This window comes from Notamacropus eugenii, chromosome 4 (assembly GCF_028372415.1).
Source record: "Notamacropus eugenii isolate mMacEug1 chromosome 4, mMacEug1.pri_v2, whole genome shotgun sequence".
NCBI classification, from domain to species: domain Eukaryota; kingdom Metazoa; phylum Chordata; class Mammalia; order Diprotodontia; family Macropodidae; genus Notamacropus; species Notamacropus eugenii.
Genome location: NC_092875.1, coordinates 139,762,677 through 139,783,230, shown reverse-complemented (window position 1 = coordinate 139,783,230; position 20,554 = coordinate 139,762,677). Strand labels below are relative to the sequence as shown.

The 20,554-nt window shown below is 35.3% G+C and overlaps 1 protein-coding gene across 4 annotated transcripts in view; it reads left to right on the top strand.

Annotated features, from left to right (window-relative positions):
• Positions 1-20,554, top strand: part of PKHD1L1 (PKHD1 like 1) — a 193,900-nt gene that overhangs the window by 45,822 nt on the left and 127,524 nt on the right. For all 4 annotated transcript variants that reach the window (XM_072603266.1, XM_072603267.1, XM_072603265.1 and 1 more), the window contains 11 exons: positions 1,121-1,264; positions 1,883-2,040; positions 4,825-4,938; positions 8,155-8,304; positions 9,297-9,424; positions 11,202-11,365; positions 12,906-13,078; positions 15,090-15,237; positions 16,597-16,751; positions 19,613-19,735; positions 20,000-20,105. In XM_072603266.1, the coding sequence (XP_072459367.1) occupies positions 1,121-1,264; positions 1,883-2,040; positions 4,825-4,938; positions 8,155-8,304; positions 9,297-9,424; positions 11,202-11,365; positions 12,906-13,078; positions 15,090-15,237; positions 16,597-16,751; positions 19,613-19,735; positions 20,000-20,105 (1,563 nt within the window). The remainder of the gene's footprint in view (positions 1-1,120; positions 1,265-1,882; positions 2,041-4,824; positions 4,939-8,154; positions 8,305-9,296; positions 9,425-11,201; positions 11,366-12,905; positions 13,079-15,089; positions 15,238-16,596; positions 16,752-19,612; positions 19,736-19,999; positions 20,106-20,554) is intronic.

The window sequence follows — 20,554 nt, the reverse complement described above, 5'->3', positions numbered from 1 at the left end:
TGGAAGGCTAAGAAAACAGAACTAGTAAGACAATATAAAGAATAAATGAATGAATGAAAAGTATTTATTGTTTGTTGTGTTCTAAGTACTATGTTAAGCACTAGAGAATATACAAAAGTTCTTGTGTAATATAAACAAGGAGTTTATATTCTAATGGAAGTGATAACCCTTATATGGAAGTGATGGCTAAAGAGGGGCATTTTATTTTGGAAAGTCACAAAGACAATGAGGAAAACAATTGGGTAATTCATTGGCATGCCCTTTCTGGAGGCATGTTGTGATCTAATCATAGTTTTCATGGAGGTAGTTGTGATCTGATTACAGTTTTCACAGCAAGGGGAGGAAAAGTGTGTATGTGTGTGTGTATGTATTTGTGTGTATGTGTGTGATAGGAGTTAGCAGGGCAGAAAATGGCCAAGGTGAAGATGAGGATGCTTGGTCCCAGGCAGTGCAATTGAGTAGCTTAACTTGTCACAGTTTTTAATGGTCCTAGGTACAAATTGGAAGGTGCAGCAGCAACAATATTAGCCAGAAGGAAAATGTCTGATATAGATAGAAGGGCACATGTTCTCTAGAAATGCTTTAGCTCACAATGACTATTATTACAATGCAACTGGAAAGAACTATAAAAGAAAACTGGTATCTATGAAATGATAAACACTAAGCTTGGCCTCAGAAAATAGATCAGATCATTTACTTCCTTCCTTTGTTTGCAAGGGTGGGGAACTACAGGTCTGGAATGTTGCATACTCTGCAGGAATGTTGTTTTGTTTTGTTGAACTATATTTTTTCTTCATTTTAATATTTTTCCTTTTTTTAAGATAAGGGAATATGTAGGTAGAAGAGAGAAGAGGGATATATTTAGAAATTAACATAAAACAAAAATAGAAATTAGCAAAAAAAAAAAATTAGGAAAAGGAAAACAATAAGTTCCCACAAGGCTCTAACAGCTTTATTAAAGAGACCAAAACAACATACACAAAACAAATACAGACCTCACTTTGAGGAGATGGTAAATTGTATGGTACCGACTACTCATGCTTGAGAACAGATGAAGATCTGTGAGCTGCAGTAGCTGTGGGAGTCGACTTTAAATGCTCTTTCATGCCTGTTTCCATAGTTTTGCTACCTGCCGATGCTTCAGACATTGCCATGGAGTCCTCTTTAAATGCTCTGTTGTCTATACAACCCGATGTGGTTCATGTGGTGAGAAAAGAAGGCAGCCAGAGCTATGTTTATACTGTAACCTTTAAATCAGCCAGAGGTGAGTATGGGGGCTGTTTTGGCCTTGCTCTAAGTTCTAGTTGTACAAAGGACTGAATTTATGTCATGTTGAGCCCTTGTAATAGCTATAGAAACATGGAGTAAAAGAATCTGATCCACACCCTGGTAGATAAAAACATTTTGTCTCCCTTTTCAGTAGAAAGAACTGCAGAAGTAATCAATTATTTGGGAGGGGGGTATTGGCTGTTTTTTTTTTCCTGCAAGCAGTTTTTAATGATTTTTCAAGGAATTCATAACCCAACCTAAACCAATAAATATGAGATGAATTCCAAAAGTGTGTAAAGTAGTATGAGCATTCTAACTTGTAGGCAAATTATAATCTGATTTTGCCAAGCAAGGTGGATGACTGATTTATGAACTCTTTCATCTTCATCTTTTATATTACATTCTTTGCATTATATTTTTCTTAAAATATAATCCTAATCATTATTTTTCTTCTGTCATATCTGATAATAACATTGTCAATAGCAATAACAAATCCTTCCGTTTACATAGTGCTTTGGCATTTACAGGGTGCTTTTTTCATATCTTTTTGTGTGTTAGGAAAATATCCAACAAATAAAATAATTCTTTTAAAGTATTCAACACTTTCTTACAGGTGATTTTGATCTGATCACTTATGAGGTACTTGAAGGGAGTAACATTACAGTCGATATTGTTGAACAAACCAAAGGAATACCCAGTTTGGATACTTTCACGTTGACTTGGGATGGCATTTCTTCTAAGCCTCTCACACCTTGGTCATCAGAAAATGAGGTTTGTTGTGGAAACTTGAGATGTAAAATATTATGCCAGTACAAACTGACCATGACTTGTAATTTGATACTTTAGTTCCATTAAGATCATGGGAATTATAGCTATAACTGACTGTTAGAAGTCTTCTTGTCTAACTCCTTGATTTTGCAAGTGAGAAAACTGAAGACTAGAAAACTGAAGCAACTTCTTCTGTTTTTGAACTGCTATTTGGTAAACAAAATTGTTCCTCATTCATAATCCATTTTGACATCATTCTGGTTAATTTGATTTTCATCTTAAAGTTACTTAACAGAAAACCTTTTTTAGTTTTAATTTATTTGCTGAAAATATTTTAAAATCTCATTTGTAAGACAGTGATCAATAATGTGGAATGCATTTTCTCATTGATTCACAATGTCCAATCAAGCCCATTTAACCCACAATATAGCTGGGCTAAAGTAAACATCTAAAAGGTCTAAGAGAAAGACAACAGTAACAGCTGGGGAGGAAGGTGAGGTCCCTTTGGGCTAACTATTTATAAGTTAAGGAAATTCTTACTTTCAATATTCCTAAGTCAAAGACTTCCTATATGAGTGGAATTTAATTTTTTAATGATATTGATGATTCTACAATGCTTCAGAAAGCTTTACATGATTTATTGTTTTATAGTACTAACAGTGTAAATATAAAGTGTCAAGAGACTTTTTTGAATACATAGTGACTTCTGATTATATTCCAGAAGTTATTTTTAATAAATCCTCGCTATGAGTTTATTGTGTTCTCTATTTCTCCTAAAAGGGGATTGAAGATTATTTTGTCCCAGTCATTTGAAGGATTTTATGGGGTTTAGATTGATTGAGGCTTTAGCACATAAATTTATTTTCAGAATGTTTCTGCCTTTTCTCAGAGAGAAAACGTGAATCAAACTCTTTTAATTTCTGCAGTGACACCTCAAATCAGTTTGAGTAGGGAATGGTAGATGGAAGCATAATTTCTGATTTACTGAGGGGAACTGCTTTTTATGCCTATGATGAAAATACAACACATCAAAAATATTATTTGGCTGTGATCTTCTACCATAATGAAGATATTTCCCTATGAAAGTTTGATTTACCCTCTTTCTGCAGTACCTCCAGTAAGCCAGGGTTTTTTTTTTTTTTCAGTTGAAAATGAGAAAAAGTCAGTATTTATCTAATGACTGAATTTACAATCAACCCTCATCTGTTGGTTTTTTCTTTTTGGCATATTATAAAACTAATTTTTGCATATTTTTATACCTTAAAAAACTAAAGTTTTCAGTTTTAAAAGTCCCAGCAGACTTAGTAAATTACCAGTATTACACATAGACAGATTTTGTGGACAAGAATGTCTGTCATTTCAGATTGAATCTTGATGGTTTTAATGGACATTTCATAGTCTTTCTAATTGACTTCTTAAGCATTTTTATTTTCTTTGAACAAACTTTTGAGTATAAAACTTCTGCTCTCCAAAAATACTTACTACTTTTAAATAATGCTAAAGACTGTAGAGTTCCAGGAGTTTGTGTAACAACTAACTGAAGCTTTATTATATATTGAAGGATTTGACATTTGGTGTTTGATAAATTGTGGACCCATCTAGTGTCACTGAAAAAAATACTTGATAAAAAGTATTGATATGTTAGATTTCTTGCTACCTAAACTTATTTTCCAATATCTTTTTTTTAACCATATTGTGACTTTACACTGAAGTTACTAAACATATTGTATGTTTTAACTTAGTCTGGGAAGCATGTTGAATTCATGGAATTTCTCTGCTTCACTCGCTGCTATGAATATATTGACACACAAGCTGTACTTATCTTCATGGTAGTTAGTTTACTTTTGCTCATGACTGAGAATTTCTAGGCAAGATGTGTCTCATGAATGGCACCTTGCATTGCCTTTGAACGCATGCTAAAACCATGTTTCTCAACTTATTCATTTGCCTCTGGGGAAAATTGGATTCCACCTTTCACAGAAAGCCAATCCCAGCCCTTCCCTTTGAGATTACTTGTTATCTACTCTGCGTTTCTTGTGTATGCCTAGTTATTGACATGTTACCTCCCCAGAAGAATGTAAATTGCATGAGAATAGGGACTATTTTTTTACATTATTCATATCTTCAGCATTTAGTACCATGTAAGTGATTAATAAATGCTCACTGGCTACCTGACTACCATTTGCTAAAATTTCTTTATGTTTTCTGTTTTCTTTAAAAGAAGAATGTCAGTATGAATGCGATTCAATTCCCCTGGTGGTATGTCAAGATGTAGGCTATTGGACACTGATATTAAGAGTACCAACAGTTAAATGAATATTTGTACACAGAAAACCTAAATGATTCTTAGCACATTCTTCTCTATTTTATTCTTCCCTGCCTCTACCATTGTAGAAACGAAAAACTAAAGGTCATCTTATATTTTTGTTAATTCCACAGATTACTCTGGCCATAAAGAAACTCAAAACCAATGGTCAATCTTCTGGATGTAAGCCTCTCTATGAACCTTGGTATAAGTACTTAGTTAGACTGGTCCCCGGATAAATAGACAAATAGTATAAGTCTACATTCCAGGACTTCTGATCTTTAAACAACTCTGCACCACAATGAAGACTAAAATAGGACCTTAATAGAAACTGATTATGATATTTAGCAGTTAATAAATATGAAACAAACACCTGAAAAATAACTTGAAAATGTAACTAATAACAGAGCATTAATATATGAAATCACTACACGTCTTACAGCAGTCTTTATAATCACTAGTTTGTATTTATGTTGTTTTAGGTTCAAGCAGCATTGGAAGAAATGGTTAGTGCTAAATGTCCAAAAGAAATTGCCCACCTTAAGGAAGGTTTTGCTGTGAAGTACTTCAAAGATTATGAAACTGACTTCAGCATGGTAGGGAATTCTGAGACAAACAAATGATATAGAATTCATTCATGGAATTTAGTGATTTAATTTTTAGCAGTTTGTTTTCTTTTCATTTCTTTGTATTTGTCTTAGCAATCATTTCTGGATTGGGAAAAATTTTGGTTTGTGAGTTCAGAATTCTTGGATTCATTCAAATATATTTTGGCCTTGGAACTCATTGTTCATGATAGAACTGTTATAAATTTTTGATCAGTAGGAAAACACTTAGAATGGACAAAAATGGCTGTTATTTTTCAGCAAGAAATTGTTTCACCTGTCTTCATAGGCTTCTAAAGATCCATTTTCTTTTTTTATATTATAATGTGGTATAATGAGGTATATAATGAGGTAAGCTTGAAAATGATGATCCTCATTTTTATGATGGTAGGGAAGATAAGAAGACCAATGTGCAACTGTAATACCGTGGAGTAAAGATTGTAACCCTACTTTTTAATTTTGTAACCCCATTGTAACACACATTTTATTTTTTTTATTTATTACTGGCAAATTCAGGCTTCAGATTATTGCTATCTCTTCCAGGTTTCAAGATTCCACTATTTCTCCATGCTAATCAGTCTGCAAACCATAGGTCCATGGCAGGAGGAAGACCACAAAGTTTTTCTTAACTTTATAATTAAAGCCTTAATAGTCATCATAGTTACCAAGCTGGAAGAGACCCAAGAGACTAGCTAATCCAACTATCTTGTTTTATAAATCAGAAAATTGAGGCCCAGGAAATTGTGATTTGTCCAAGGTCATAGAGGTGGTAGCACGCTCCAAGGTAGGATGTGAATGGAGGCCCTCTGACTCCAGAATCAGTCCTCTTCCTTGTGTGCCACCACTTTTGATACTCCTTCAGGACAGCACACAAAACTCTTATTTAAAGGTTTACTATGAAGAACTACAAGACAATATACAGTTTTAGGATAAAGGGATAGTAGCACAGAATATCTGGAAGAAAATATGAACTGTCTACATTTATTAGTTATAGATTAATTCTACTTCCACATCAGCTATTGACTGATAGCTCAGAATGACATAATACTTTAAGATTTGCAAAGTACTGTACATATGTTTTGTCATTTGGTCTTTGCAACATTCCTGTGAAGTTGGTGCTATTATTATACCCACTTTGCAAGTGAAGAAATAGAAGCTAACTGGCCCAGGGTCACATAGCTCTTATCTGTCAGAGACAGGATTAAAATTATGTCTTCCTGACCCCAGTTTCTCTTTAGTTCTACCCTTTGGAGCCAAACAGAACAAGTTGGAGTCTTTTCCCACATAACAGCCATACAAATACTTGAAGATAGCAATTATGAGCTCCCTAAATCTTTTCTTGTCCAGGCTAAACATCCTCAATTCCTTCAAGTAATCTTCATTTATTATAGCCTTAAAGCACTTCTTGATTCTGACTGTATTCTTCTGGGTACTTTTCAACGTATTAATATCCTTCCTAAAATATGGCAACCAAAAATGAAAATAATACTTTGGAAATGGCCGGTTCGGGGCAAACTACAGTTAAAGCAATCAATTCCCATGTTCCAATTGCTCTGCTTCTTTTGGTATTGCAAAAATTGAGTTATTTGTTGTTCAGTCATTTCAGTCATGACTGACTCTTTATTGACGACATTTGGGGTTTTCTTGGCAGAGATACTGGAATGGTTTGTCGTTTCCTTCTCCAGTTCCTTTTGCAGATGAGGAAACTGAGGTCAGCAGGGTTAAGTGACCTGTCCAGGGTGACCTAACTAATAAGTGACTGAGGCCAAATTTGAATTCAGAAAAATGAAGATTCCTGATTCCAGGCCAGGTGTTCTATCCACTATACCTCCTAGCATTAACCTTTTTGGCTTCCATGTCACACTGTGTCATATTGTGTTTGCACTTTACTAAAATCTAATATCATTGAGTCCAACCCCCTCATTTTACAGAGCACAAAGATGATACCTAGAGAGATTAAATGATTTGTCCAAAGTCATACATCTTCTAAAAAGCGGAGGTAGGATTTGAATCCAATTCCAATAACTCTAAATCCAACCCTCTTTCTAGTGTTCCATGAGATCCTTTCCTTATGAACTACTGTCCAGATTTTAGTAAGTTTATGAAATTGATATTTTAAAAACAAAATTACAAGGTTGTACATTTATCTCTGTTAAATTTTTTCTTGTTTGGTTTGGCTTAGTCTAGCCTGTTAAGATCTTTTTGGCTCCTGACTGTCATACCATGTATTTCCCATCATTCCTAGATTTGGGTTATCTGAAAATCTGTCATTTATGCCATCTATACCTTCATCCATGTTATTAATACAAATTCTAAAGAACACAGACCCAAGGATGTGCTACTTGAGACTTCTCTCCAAGATGACATGGAGCCAGTCTCAACCATGGTCCTCCAACACACACTTATTGAAACCTTGAAAATGTACCCCACATGATTCCTTTATAGGAATGTCTTTACTCAGAAGAGAAGAGTTAAATGTTTAAAAGGAAGTCTTTCAGTGTCCATCTTTTTCAGGATAGGTGCTATACAATGCTATTGAGCCCTTGCTATGTTCTCATGACTGTACTAGTTACTATGTGGAGGTAAAAACAACATGTGACAGAATATCCATCATCAGGAACCCTATAGTCTGATTGGGAATAAAATAATGCACACACTCCAAATGTTTATATAAATTCTCTATGTCAAATCAAGTTCATTAGCATTTATTAAGAGCCTCCTATTTCCAAAGAAACAAAAAACAATTCCTGCTCTCAAGAAGCTCACAATAAAACTGGAGAGACAATATGGAAAGAACTATGTGCAGAAAAGATATTTATAAGATAAACCAAGGGTGCTCTGAGAAGGAGGGTACTAGCATTAAGGGGAACCAGGAAAGGCTCCTTGTAAAAGTTTGGACTTTTGCTGATGACTGAAGGAAACCAGGGAAACCCAAAGATAAAAGTAAGTAGGAAGAGAGTTCTAGGTACACAGAACATTCATTTACATTTCAGTAGTTAATTCACAGTACAAAGTACCACATGAATGACATAAACAATAATGGTTTTAAGATTTTAGAGTAGGGAAGAGATCAATGTAGTTTGGTATAATTGATGTCTCAGAGAATAGATGGCATTTGAACTGGACCTTGAGACACATAGACTTTCATGTCTAGGTGTCAGGCACTTTTATATTTTTGTTTAAATTATAATTCCATTGTTTCCACAGAAAGATATTAGTAGAGGTCAGATGACATTGGAAACTGTAGCTTACTGTGGTCGTTATTCCCTGAAAAATCCAGCTGTTCTCTTTGATTCAGCAGATGTTAAGCCAAATGGAATGCCTTACGGAACTATCTCATTATTTCCTTATAATCAGGTAAGTTTTGAGAAAATCCCATAATTGTATGAGAGCAGCATCACATAATAAAGTTGAAGATTCTGATAAGTTGGTAATAGGAAAAATTTTCTCTGACTTCATATCATTTGGGTAGTTACTGCACTTAATGTTGTATGTTTATAATTCCCAGTCATGCTAGCTATCAAAGAAGGGGATAAAACAAGACTAAAGAAGAATTCAAAAAAGTATATTGTTCTCAGTAAGCCATTAGTTATCTGAAAAGAGCATCAGACATTAGGCATTATGGAATAAAGAAAGTCTTTGTAAAATCTTTTGTCCCACACTGTTAATTAAAAAGAGAGAAACATATGCCTAGCATGAAGGACTCATGTTTTTATTCATTCATTCATAACAATAAACATTGGTAGCTAGTCTACAATAATGCATATTACTGGGTGCTGAGAAAGATACAAATATAATAGGACACAGATTACCAACTAACAAGAATGAAAGGAAATCACAGTCGCAGATAAAAAATTTTAATAAATATCATAAAAGGAGAACTTTAAGATCAACTTTTATAAGAACACTGCCCTTTTCTTCTTTAAGGATGTAATATTGCACCCTGATGTTCCCAGTGTGGAAATGGGTATTGAACTTTTTTGAAGAATTTCCAAATGTAGAAAATAATATATCATCACATCATGTGATAGTATTATATCATATCTCAAACCTTCTAGTGATTATATCCATCTGTGCAAACTGGAGCAGATTTACATGCAAATTATTCTCCTAAAATATGCTCCTACATCAAACTAAATCACTAAAATGTTTAGTGATTTTTAAAGTATTTTTGAATAATTCAATAAAAATTACCCCGCATTTCAACATAACTCTCAAGTGAATTTAGGAAGTAAAACTTCTATTGTGCCAAATAGCCAATACTTCAGAAAACATTATAAAATCAGGATAAGTAATGTGATTTGAGATTTTTATAATAACTTTTAATTTCTTTCCTGTTTTTGATGTAGTTTTGTCTTGCCTATAAAGGATTTCTGGCAAATCACATTGGCTTAAAATTTCAGTACGAAGACAGTAAAAGTAAAGAGACTAAAAGCACCTTTATGCAGTTCTCATTTCCCTTTATTCAAGGGAGCAGGTAAGTATGTTCTGTTTGGATATACATGTTGCACAAATAAATCAAATTCTTCTTACAGGATTTTATCATAGACCAGATTGTTTCTTCAATCAAGGATCCAGTGTCTGTGCAGATGCTTCCTTAAAAATCCTTGAAAGTTCTGTTAAAAAACAAATCTAAAGGTGATAAAAGGAAATAAATATTAGTTCAGTATCACTAACACAAATGAATCTGAGTAGAACCATAGCACCATATCTCGCTGGTAAACAAAAGAATCCAAACTAGGTCATTAAAGTAGTTCGTTTGCTTTCTTATTCGAAGAAAAAATACTTTGCTACCAGAGATCACCTTTTAAAAAAAATTCAACATTCAAAACTGACTTCATATTGGCAAGGGATAGGGAATATAGCATGTCTTTTAGGAATAAATAAATGAATATATGCACAAAGTAAATACTAGAAATTATACTTTTTTTATCAAAAACAAATTGCAAGTAGAGAAATGAAAAAGACAACGACGTATATAGATAAGCAGTATCTATAGAACTAATAGATTAGCTGCATTCACACTGACAACTCAGAATTATATTCAGTCATGGTAAATATGTTCTTAAAAGTATATTCTTATTATGGTTGAATCATATGTAATATGCTTATTTTCCTTTGTAATCATACATTTGCTCATGATGCTTTTTTAAAAAAACAAGTTACTTTTAAAAATGAAATTTCTGTTTTAATATATTATTCTTCTCCCAAGCTACTAGATCTCCTACTAATATCATTATTTTAAAAACATGGAAAGATACTCTAAGCAGAGTGTCTATTTTTCCCCCTTTATGGAAATGATTAGGTTTTTTCCCTTGAGCTATATATGTCTGATATCTACATAGGAAAGAGGATATAGAGAAATATAATTAAATGTTACTTGAAAAAAACAAACAGATAAGAAGAGAAGACAGTACATCATTATAGATGTTATACGAATATGTTATATTATTATGTTTTAGTTATAGAGAGAGCTCTCAAGAAAAGGAAATTTGATAGAGTTTGTGGGTAAACATTGTATGAATAAGTTTGGTATAAATAACCCACTTTCCAGGTTCTGACCTTCCTGGCTTAAGATACCAATAATATTTGTCTATCTTTCTGTTGTATAAAAATTCATTAAGACTTCTGAATCCCCCTGTATATGTTGTGATATGCATGAGTATATAAAATATATATGCATGTGGACATATAATACACATGCACATGTATATATGTGTACATGTATACATATATTATGTACACTTGCTTTTTGTTCAGACCTTGCTTCTATTTATGTAGAGAATTTCTGTTGAGGAATCTCCCTTTCACAATGTAGACTGGTACCTTCTCTGCTACTTATAATCTTAAAGAGTTGCCTTGGGTACTAAGAGTTTAGAGATAGCTTGGTGTGGTAAGCAGAGCTAGCCTTGGAAACAGGAAAGTTAATTGACCTGCCCATGGTCCACAGCTAGTGTATGTCAAAGGTTAAATTTGAAACTTAGACTTCTTGAATCCAAGATTAGCCCACTGTTCACTAGGCCACATTATCTCTCACTGGTAATATTACTTCCAAAATAGAAGAATCATGCCCTTTTTTGCATCTTCACAGCATCAGACATTCAATCCAGTCAAATAAACTTTTAGGTGGAGAGAAAAAATAAAGCAAACAACCTAATTTTTGATCCTCTTTGAGACATTACTATCTTTGTTCATGTACTATTTGTTCATTCTGATGGCATAATATCATTGGTTTCATATGGAATTTATTTCAGCTGGACATACACTTGCATAGATCTCTTGTACCTCATACAAGAAAAATACTCTGGAAAAAACTTCTTTCTTCAAAGAATCAGTTTGCAAAAAGCGTCTGAAGTACAGTCTTTCTATGTGGATGCCGTATACCTTGGACAGAGAGCTACGATCTCAAATACAGATGGTATTTTACGTGATTTGCCATTTTCAATGTTATACTGAGTCAAAAAATACTTTTTAAATATTTATGGAGGTCAGTGATATTATAATAAAATCTAATGTCGTTGATAGAACTTTGCTCATTTAAGGACTTAAAAAATTACTGCTAGTACCAGGCATTCAGATTGCTAATATAACTAGATGGTAGAATAGAGAAGTTAGGGTGACAAAAAGGAAAGATCACTGGGCATGACGTCAGAAATTCCTTAGCTCAAATTCATTCTCAAACTTTATTAGCCGTGTGACTGAGCAAGTCACTTAATCTCAGCCTTAGTTTTCTCTTCTGTAGATAACAATAATTACACCTACCTCAAAAGTTGTCATGAGGATCAAGTGAAATAGTGTGGGTAAATTGTTTCAAAACCTCAAAGCATTAACTAAATGTTAGCTATTATTTCTAAGGAGATTCAATGTAGCATTGTCAATGGAGAGCTTGTCTCAAATTCAGGAAGACCTGAATTCAAGTTCCTCTTCTGACACATACTGGTTGTGTGACCCTGAGCATCACTTAGCCTCAGAAAGCTCTAAGCAGTTCTCTAAAGTTATATGTTACAGAGAAAATACTTACCTGCAATAGTGGAGGGAGTTGCCTCTCCTGGGAGTTCCCTATAGCAATGATATAACAGGTCCAGTCCCTGTCCCTGTTATTTCTAGAAAAAAATCATTTGAAAAGAGAAAATGGATGTTTTTATCATGACAGACAATAATTACACATTTAGGGAATTCTTCTGCCCATAGCCTGAATTCTTGTGCCTCCCTAACTAAATGTTTCATGCTTGGAGGGGCCAACTCTCAAAGTTTAAGTTTGGTTCTGTGTGATAAATGACTGAACTGAAAATCTCAGCTCACATAAGTTATTAATAATGCTCTTGTTCCCCTTTAAAAAGATGCCATTTCTGCTAAGCATTCATTAACAAACCTCCTAAACATATACACCCCACTGTATATTTTTCACGGGAGTTACAGCAGCAGTAAGTGGGGCTCATGTTTACAGAAATGATGCTGCTCTCAATCAAACATCTTTCACTACTCTTCTTTGAATTGTATTTAAAACTAGCTGACAAACCCTATAGGAAAATCCATTTCTCTACATTGATCCTTGCCACCCTCCCGCATCCTTACTCCTATCCCCTTTTGTGACAGATGACACGTTTTCACAAAACAGCTGGGGCAATGAAGACGTCATCCGTGGTGGTCAAATAGAGATAAATCAACTGGTCCCCATGGAGATGGAAGTGACAGCACCAGCCCCTTTCTAAACTTACTCTAACCATTAGATTAACTACTAACAGACTTTAGAGATTTTGCTACCAGTACTTTGACCTGTCTTTTAAAGTGAAAATCATTTTAATTTAAGTTCATTGAACTGCTTACCTGAAGGCTACTGTTCAAATTTTTAAACAGCTCAGTTTTTGACCTATAAATGCAATCTGATGATTTCAGTTTTAAAGAAATTCAGAATCATTCATGATTCCTATTATATTTTATTCACTTGTATTTTTTAGAAGTACCAAAGAGAAGACTTCCAGCATTGTCTAGTAGAGGAATATTTTTAAAGCACTTTCAAGTGAAGCAGACTGAAATAGTTAGATCATCTGTGACCATCCAGTACACTGTGACAATGACTTCATGTAATTGTAGTTACAGAATACCTTTACTGGCTGTAGGATTTGCACAGGTAAATCTCTGAGAAGCTATAATTGTTATTGTTTATAAGTAATCATCCATTGGTTTGATGACCAGATTTGGTTGTTGTTATTAGGTTTTTCTTTTTTCTTTTCTTTCTCTTTTTTCTTTTTTCTTTTGCCTTTCTTTATATCCCCAGCACTTAGCACAGTGCCTTGTATATAGTAAACATTTACTATATGCTAGTAGACTGACTGACGCGCCAGGTTCTTTCCTGTCTTTATTCCTTTGCTCAGCCTCCTCCTGTCAGCTCTGGTTCAGAGTTGGCAGTGGGACAGGGAAACCAGGAGGAATTAATATGGGATGGGATAAGCTACTAGAGAGGACTGAGTGGATGTTTGAAAACTGAGTAATAAAGTGTTGTGTTCACATTAGCTGGGGTCAGTATCCATAAATCCAGACAGGACAGCACAGGCAGAGTATTACTCTGATCATTCAGGAGGATTTTATGCCTAGAGATCCAGACTAGGTAGAAGGATATAGGCAGAGTATGTGTTTACAGTCAAGATCTATGGTTTGGGTTTCAAACTTGGCATGAGGAATAGTTGGAGAATGGAGTCTTGAGATGGAGCCTGAGAGAAACACTTCAGAGTTTGGCAGAGACAAATAAGCTTACAAACAATACCTGCGCTCTGATTCAAACCATGATGTGTACTATCAGGAGTAATAGATGTTTCTTACTTCCCAGAATTAAGTACGTTTCAAGACGTGCCTGTGGCTGGTGATTAAAGCATAAGCAAAAGACTAGGTACTCTGGGGAGTCTTTGTAATTCCAAAAGTAGGTACTCTTCTAAATAAATCTTAACCTACTAAGGTTGACCTGAAGCAGAGAGTAAGAAGAAAATTTGACCAATTTGCACTGCTCAATATGTCATTTCGTGTTTAATAACAAGATGCAGTATGCCTACATTACTAACGGGACAATATCTTAAAACATCCTGTGGCCATTACCACACATATTTATTAGAGAACTTACAAGAAATGCATATCTTAAATGCTACTTTGTCTTTCCCACAAGACAGCCTTTTCTGAGAGATATGGTACCTGAGCCATATTGCATCTCTGCCATGGTAATTGAGGTCATAAGGTATAGGGCATAAATAGATCAACCATATTGACCAGTTGTGAAAGTGTCATTCTCCTTATATCTTCTCTTGGTAATGTGATAAGAGCTGAACCATTAGAAGAAATATCACATCTTAAAATATATTTCTTGAATTTTTTTACCTGCTATTATTTGTGCTATTGCTACCTCACCCTAAGTGAGTACCTGAATAGAACTTGGCCTAAGGGCCAAGGTCTCTCGTTGCATCCTGGGTCATCTCCAGTCATCCTGATGAATATCTGGTCACTGGATTCAGATGGCTCAGGAGGAGAAGTGAGGCTGGTGACCTTGCACAGCCTGCCCTCACTCAAAACAAAGTCAAGGGCAAGTCATGTCATCATTTCTCTGATGGCATGGTCTTCTTCGGCAACAAAGGATAAACAAAGGAAGGATTTTATTTAGTCAACTCAAATCCTAAACACTCTATAAAGTTGTTCCATGACTGTGTCTTTGCTTTGTTGCTTACTTTTTAATATGAGTATTACTGACAACTCACACTCAAATCAATTTAAGCTCTTTGGCAGCAGGACTACTTGTGTATTTCTTTGCAGTCCACAAAATGTCTTACACATGATAGTTGTTCAATACATATATACCAACTGATTGATAGTAGGGCCTAAATTAATAAAATTTTGATGAAGTAACTGATTGCCATGCAGGTGATTGGATTTGTTTTGGTCTGGTTATTTCAGGCACAGAAGTACAATTTTTGTTGATTTATGAGACTTCTCTGAATGTTTTGAATATTCCTAAACTGGTGAGAGTGTCATTGTGTCACACCAGGTTGAATATTCCTAAACTGGTGAGAGTGTCATTGTGTCACACCAGGTTGGAACGAAAAATATGTTTGCATTGTCAAAATTAATCTTTATAATAAATATTTACCTTGGAATCTTAGGTTATCACTAACAGTACAGAGAATGAATCAGTTTACAGAGGGATGAGCTGGCCTGGAGAATCACAGATTCGTATCCAAAGAATTCAAGCAGCGTCTCCACCAATACGTGGCAGCTTTGACATTCAAGCTTATGGCCGTGTACTTAAAGGTATAAGAAAAATGCTTGGGTACTGATTGGCATTTTGGGCAACATATCAATGACTATAAATTTATAGTTACAACAGAACACATATCACATATATCCATATATGTGTATGCTTTTTAATAGAGGTGAGTATATATGTATGTGTATATAAATGTGTGTACATATGTACATGCAGGTCGTGATGCATTGGATGGAGCACTTGGCCTGGAATCAAGAAGACTTGAGTTCAGATCCAGCCTCAGATACTTATTAGCTGTGTGATTCTGGTCAAATCACCTAACCTCTGTTTGCCTAAAATATAAAATGGGGATAATAATAATACCTAACTCCCAGGTTTATTGTAAGGATCAAATGATATATTTGTGTGAGTATACACAAATATATTTATACACACAAATATATCTACACACATATATAGATTCACATACAAAAATATACATACATGCATACACACATATATGTATATATACATATATATATACACATATATGTATGCACATACACACAGAGTGGCCTAATCATAGCCAATCATGTCTTGAAAATTCCCTTCAGTATAATAGTAAAAAACATATTTAAGGCTTAATTTTTAATGAAACATTTTATAAAGCAGAACAAGTTTTCACATTAAGTCATCAATTACCCCTCTCCATTTATCTTATCATACAATATATCGGCTATTATTACTCATAATACTTGCTAATGTTATCAACAAAACTTAATATCTTAATGAAAGGTATAAGAATCAAGGCTCAGGTTTAAGTGAGACATTGACCACATATTTTATGAGGCTGAAAACACTTGAACTCTGGGAAAAATTGACCTGTTGAGTTTGTTTTTAATGTACTGAAAGAAAAAGACAAACACTCAGACAGAAAGAGAGTATTTATTAAGAATTTGCTATGGGTCAGACACTGTGCTAATTACTGGGAATACAAATTCAAATAGAAAAATAGTCCTTTCCCTTTATTCTATTTGGAAAAGTCAACCCATAAAAGAAAGTTGAAAGGGGTGAGAGGAGAGGGAAGTGATAGAGTCATGGGTTAAACTTTGTATAAAAAGAACATGAGTGATGTAGATGCTTCCTCAAATAGAGGTTTCAGGAAGAAACCCCCCAATTGGAGGAGGAGGCCATAAGGGTGGAGTTGTTACCAGTGAAAGAAGGCAGCTGGGATGGAGGTGGAAAAGTGCCTGGGCTGAGCTACGTTTGAAATGAGGATGACTGGTGTGGGTGTTTCCTCAGATGGAGTGGAACTGGTAGAGGACGTTTGGATTGACAGTAATATATAATGCAAACTTCATACATGTTGAAAATGTTTTATGAATTCGTAACAAATGCTGTTTGCTTTCCTTGTGTATACACAGGTCTATCTGCTGACATTTCTGCTGTGGATTTACAGTATGCACTCCAAAGTATTCCAGAAATGGGCCAAGTTTCAGTGACAAGAGAAGGAAGCTGTGCTGGGTATTCATGGAAAATCAAGTGGAGAAGTGCATGTGGAAAGCAGAATCTTCTGCAGGTTTTGTCCTTTGGATTGATTTCAGGATTCTTCTAGATCAGGCAGGACAGTTGAGATTTTGCACGGTTTGTCCTGTATAGACAATTGCCCTAGAACAGGGTTAGGGAACCTGTGGCCTTGAGGCCACATGTGACTTTCTAGATTAAGTTCGTATTTAAGGATCTAGAAGGCTACACGTGGCCTCAAGTCTGAAGGTTCTCCCACTCCTGCAAACTAGAGTATGCCAGTTTAACAAACGTTTTTGGAGCACCTACTATATAACAAGCACTGTTATGTCTAGGGAATACAAAGCCAGAAACAAAACAACTCCTACCTTTAAAAAGGTCACATTCTACAGATGCAATACAAAACGAGTGCCAAGTGTAATACAGGTCAGGAACTACAGGGACCATAGAGTAGACAAATAGCTCTAAGAGAATTCAAGGAGGGAGAAAGCAGTAATAACTGAAGGGAGTGAATCAGGAGGGTGATGGAGATGAGCCTTCACCATGTGGGTGATGGCTCCAGAGCTGAGCCTTCAGCAAGTGGAGACTGGGAGGAAGTACATTCCAGGGATGGAGGACAGCGTGTGCAGAGATGGGGAACCTGTGGCCTTGAGGACACTTGAGGTCCTCAAATGTGACCCTTTGATGATGTGGCTTGGATTTCCTCAAAGGACCACACTTTAGGACCTAGAGGGTCACATGTGACCTTGAGGTCACAGGTTCCCCACCCCTGGTCTATGCAAACACACAGAAGGAGGAAAGGGAAAGATATAATAATAGTTGGCATGTATAGAGTGCTTTAAGGTTTACAAGTATTTTACTTGTTATCTCATTTGATCCTTGTAATGACCCTATAGATACTTTTATTATACCCATTTCACAGATGAAGAAAATGAAGCTGAGAGAGGTTCAGTGAATTTTCCAAGCTTTCACAGCTAGTAAGCAAAGCAGGAATTGATATCAGGTCTTACTGTGCTAACTAGCTGCTCCAAAGACATGATCCAAGTAGCCATGTCTTGTTGAAATATAGAGGGGAATAATGTGAATTAAAGACAGAAATGAAAGTTGAAGCCAGGTTATAGATGGCATTGAATACCAGGCTAAAGCGTTCATTTTGTTGTTGTGGATAATGGTGGTTTTGTTGCTGTTTTAAACAAGGGAGAGACATAGTTAGACCAAAGCTTTTGGAGTGTTATTGTGAGGGCAGCTAGGTGACACAGTGGGTATAGCACTGGAGTTGGATTCAAGAACACCTAAGCTCAAATTCAACCTCAGACACTTCCAGCTGTGTGACCCTAAGCAAGTCACTTCACCTCAGTTTCTTCAACTGTAAAATGAGGATAGTAATAACACCTATCTCTCAGGCTTTTTATGAGGGTAAAGTGAAATAATATTTGAAAAGTGCTTGACAAACCTTCAGTTCTTCAGCAATGCTAGCTATTACAATAATTACCTATTATTTCGTCATTTGCAAGGAAAGATTGGAAAGGGAAGAGACTAGCGGCAGGGAGACAGAACGAGAATCTAGCAGAATAGTCTGGCCCAGATTAGGCTGGGGGTTATATGAGTAGAGAAGGGAAGAGATCCTGTAAGGTAGTATTGACAGGACCTTGCAACTGATTAGATTTGGGGGAAGGGGAGGGAGGGAGAGAAGAGACAGGAGGAGGAGAGAGAAAGAGACAGTCGAAGATGTCACCAAGATTACAAACCCAGGGGATGAGGATGGCAGTACCTTCAATGGAGAGGAAAATTAGGAGAGGTGGGTTTAGAGGGCACGATGGGTTCATTTTAGAAAATGTAAAGTTTGAGGTGCTGACAGGACATTTAGAGATATGGAATAGACAATTTCCAGTCCTGTGCTGCAGTTTAGGATATAAATTAGGTAAGGATTTATATTTGGGAATCATTGATATTGAGATAGCCATTCAACCCATAGAATCTCATGAGCTCCTTAGAGAAGAGATCAAAGAAACAAAAGGATATGGTGCCAGGTGTGGAGAATGTTGCAAAGTGGTACATGGATGATGATTTGGAAGAGCCACTGAGAAGGAGCAGTCATATTGATAGGCTGAGAATCAAGAGAAAGTCATGTCATGGAATTCAAAGGAGGAGATACTGAGCTATAGTGCTATAGAGAAGTCAAAAAGAATGGAAATTGAAAAAGAAACATAAGAATTTGCAGATTTTGAGAGAGCAGATTAAGAAGAATGATGGAATTGAAAGCCAAGCTGTAAGGGGGCTGGTAAGTGAGCATGTGGTAAGGATATGGGGGTAATGAACATAGGCTTCTCTTCCTAGGAGTTTCACTGTTAAAAGAGAGACAGGTGCAGTGAGATAACTAGAAGAGATTGTATAATCATGTGAAGCTTTTAGAAGAGGAGGGATAACTGGGAATGTTTGTGGGCAATAGTAAAGGAACCGGTAGATAGAAAGATGTTGAAGACATGGGAGAGAGAATAAATGAATACAAAAGCATTCATCAAGCACTTAGTATGTGCCAAACATTTTGCTAAGTGTTGAGGATAAAAAGTCATAGACAATTCCTCTTCTCAAGGAGGTTTATTCTTTTTTAAAAATATATTTTTTAATTTCATTGAATATTTCCCAATTACTTGTAAAAACAGTTTCCTACTATTACCATAATGTGATAGTTCTGCTCTACTTTTCCTAGTAGGATAGAACATTATGATTCCTAAAATGCATAATTATCAAGGAATATCAATGTAATAATGAAAATCATTCTATATTTATTTTCTTTTTTAAATTTGTTCTTTCCATGTTTAAAATTAATGATTTAGAGAAAGCAAAGCCAAGGAATGTAGCATGTCAGCATTTATTATATGGTCTTTCTTATCAAGCAATTATGTATAAAAACAGATTAAAGATTTCAACATCACTGGAGAAGAGGCCAATGTTACAGTTACCAAGGTAACTGAAGGTGGCCTATTCAGACAACACATTTTAGGAGACCTGCTTCGTACAGCCAATCAGCAGCCGCAGGTATTTAAGAAACTCTTTTCATGTAGTCTTACTTATGAATGGGATGGGGAAGAGAAATTTAAGATACTTAATATGTACTATATCATAAAATATTACATACATGCATATGCAGATATGTGTATAAGTATGTGTATATATGTATGTTGTGTACATACACACACACACATACCATGTGTTAATGTTGGGTTAACTCAATAATTTTTTATGGCTTCTAGAAGAAGAGTATTAAGTATGATTTTTAACCCCATGATTTTTTATTTGAAGGTTGAAGTTTATATCAATGGACTTCCAGCTAAATGTTCTGGTAACTGTGGATATAAATGGGATCCACTGAACACTCCCATAATTTTGGTCATAAATCCTACTCAAGGTAACTTCCTCTTATGTTTTATATTTGGTGTACAATTGTATTGTATCACTGCAAGGTTAACTCAATTGAAAAGTGTACATAACATTGTCACTTCAAAGAGTCAGACAGTCCACACATGCTGGAAAAATTCATGAAAGCATGAAGTCCTTTGGGTAAAGAAAGCAAAGGAAATGAGATTAACTATCATTGAAAAGAGACCTCCCCTTTGAAGCTAAACCTACTATTTTGTATCTCTGTACTTTCCAGTAGGCAAAATTTATCTCTTTTAAATGTCATTCCATACATTGAAGCATCTTTTTTTCATCTATGCTTGCTATTGCATTAATTAGCATCTCTCTTCATCTATGACCATTTGTCTAGTGCATTTATTATTAAAGGGATCATAACATGACAGTTATTTTCTCATAAAAGGCAATGATCAGGTTGGAGAACTGATGAATGAATGAGAT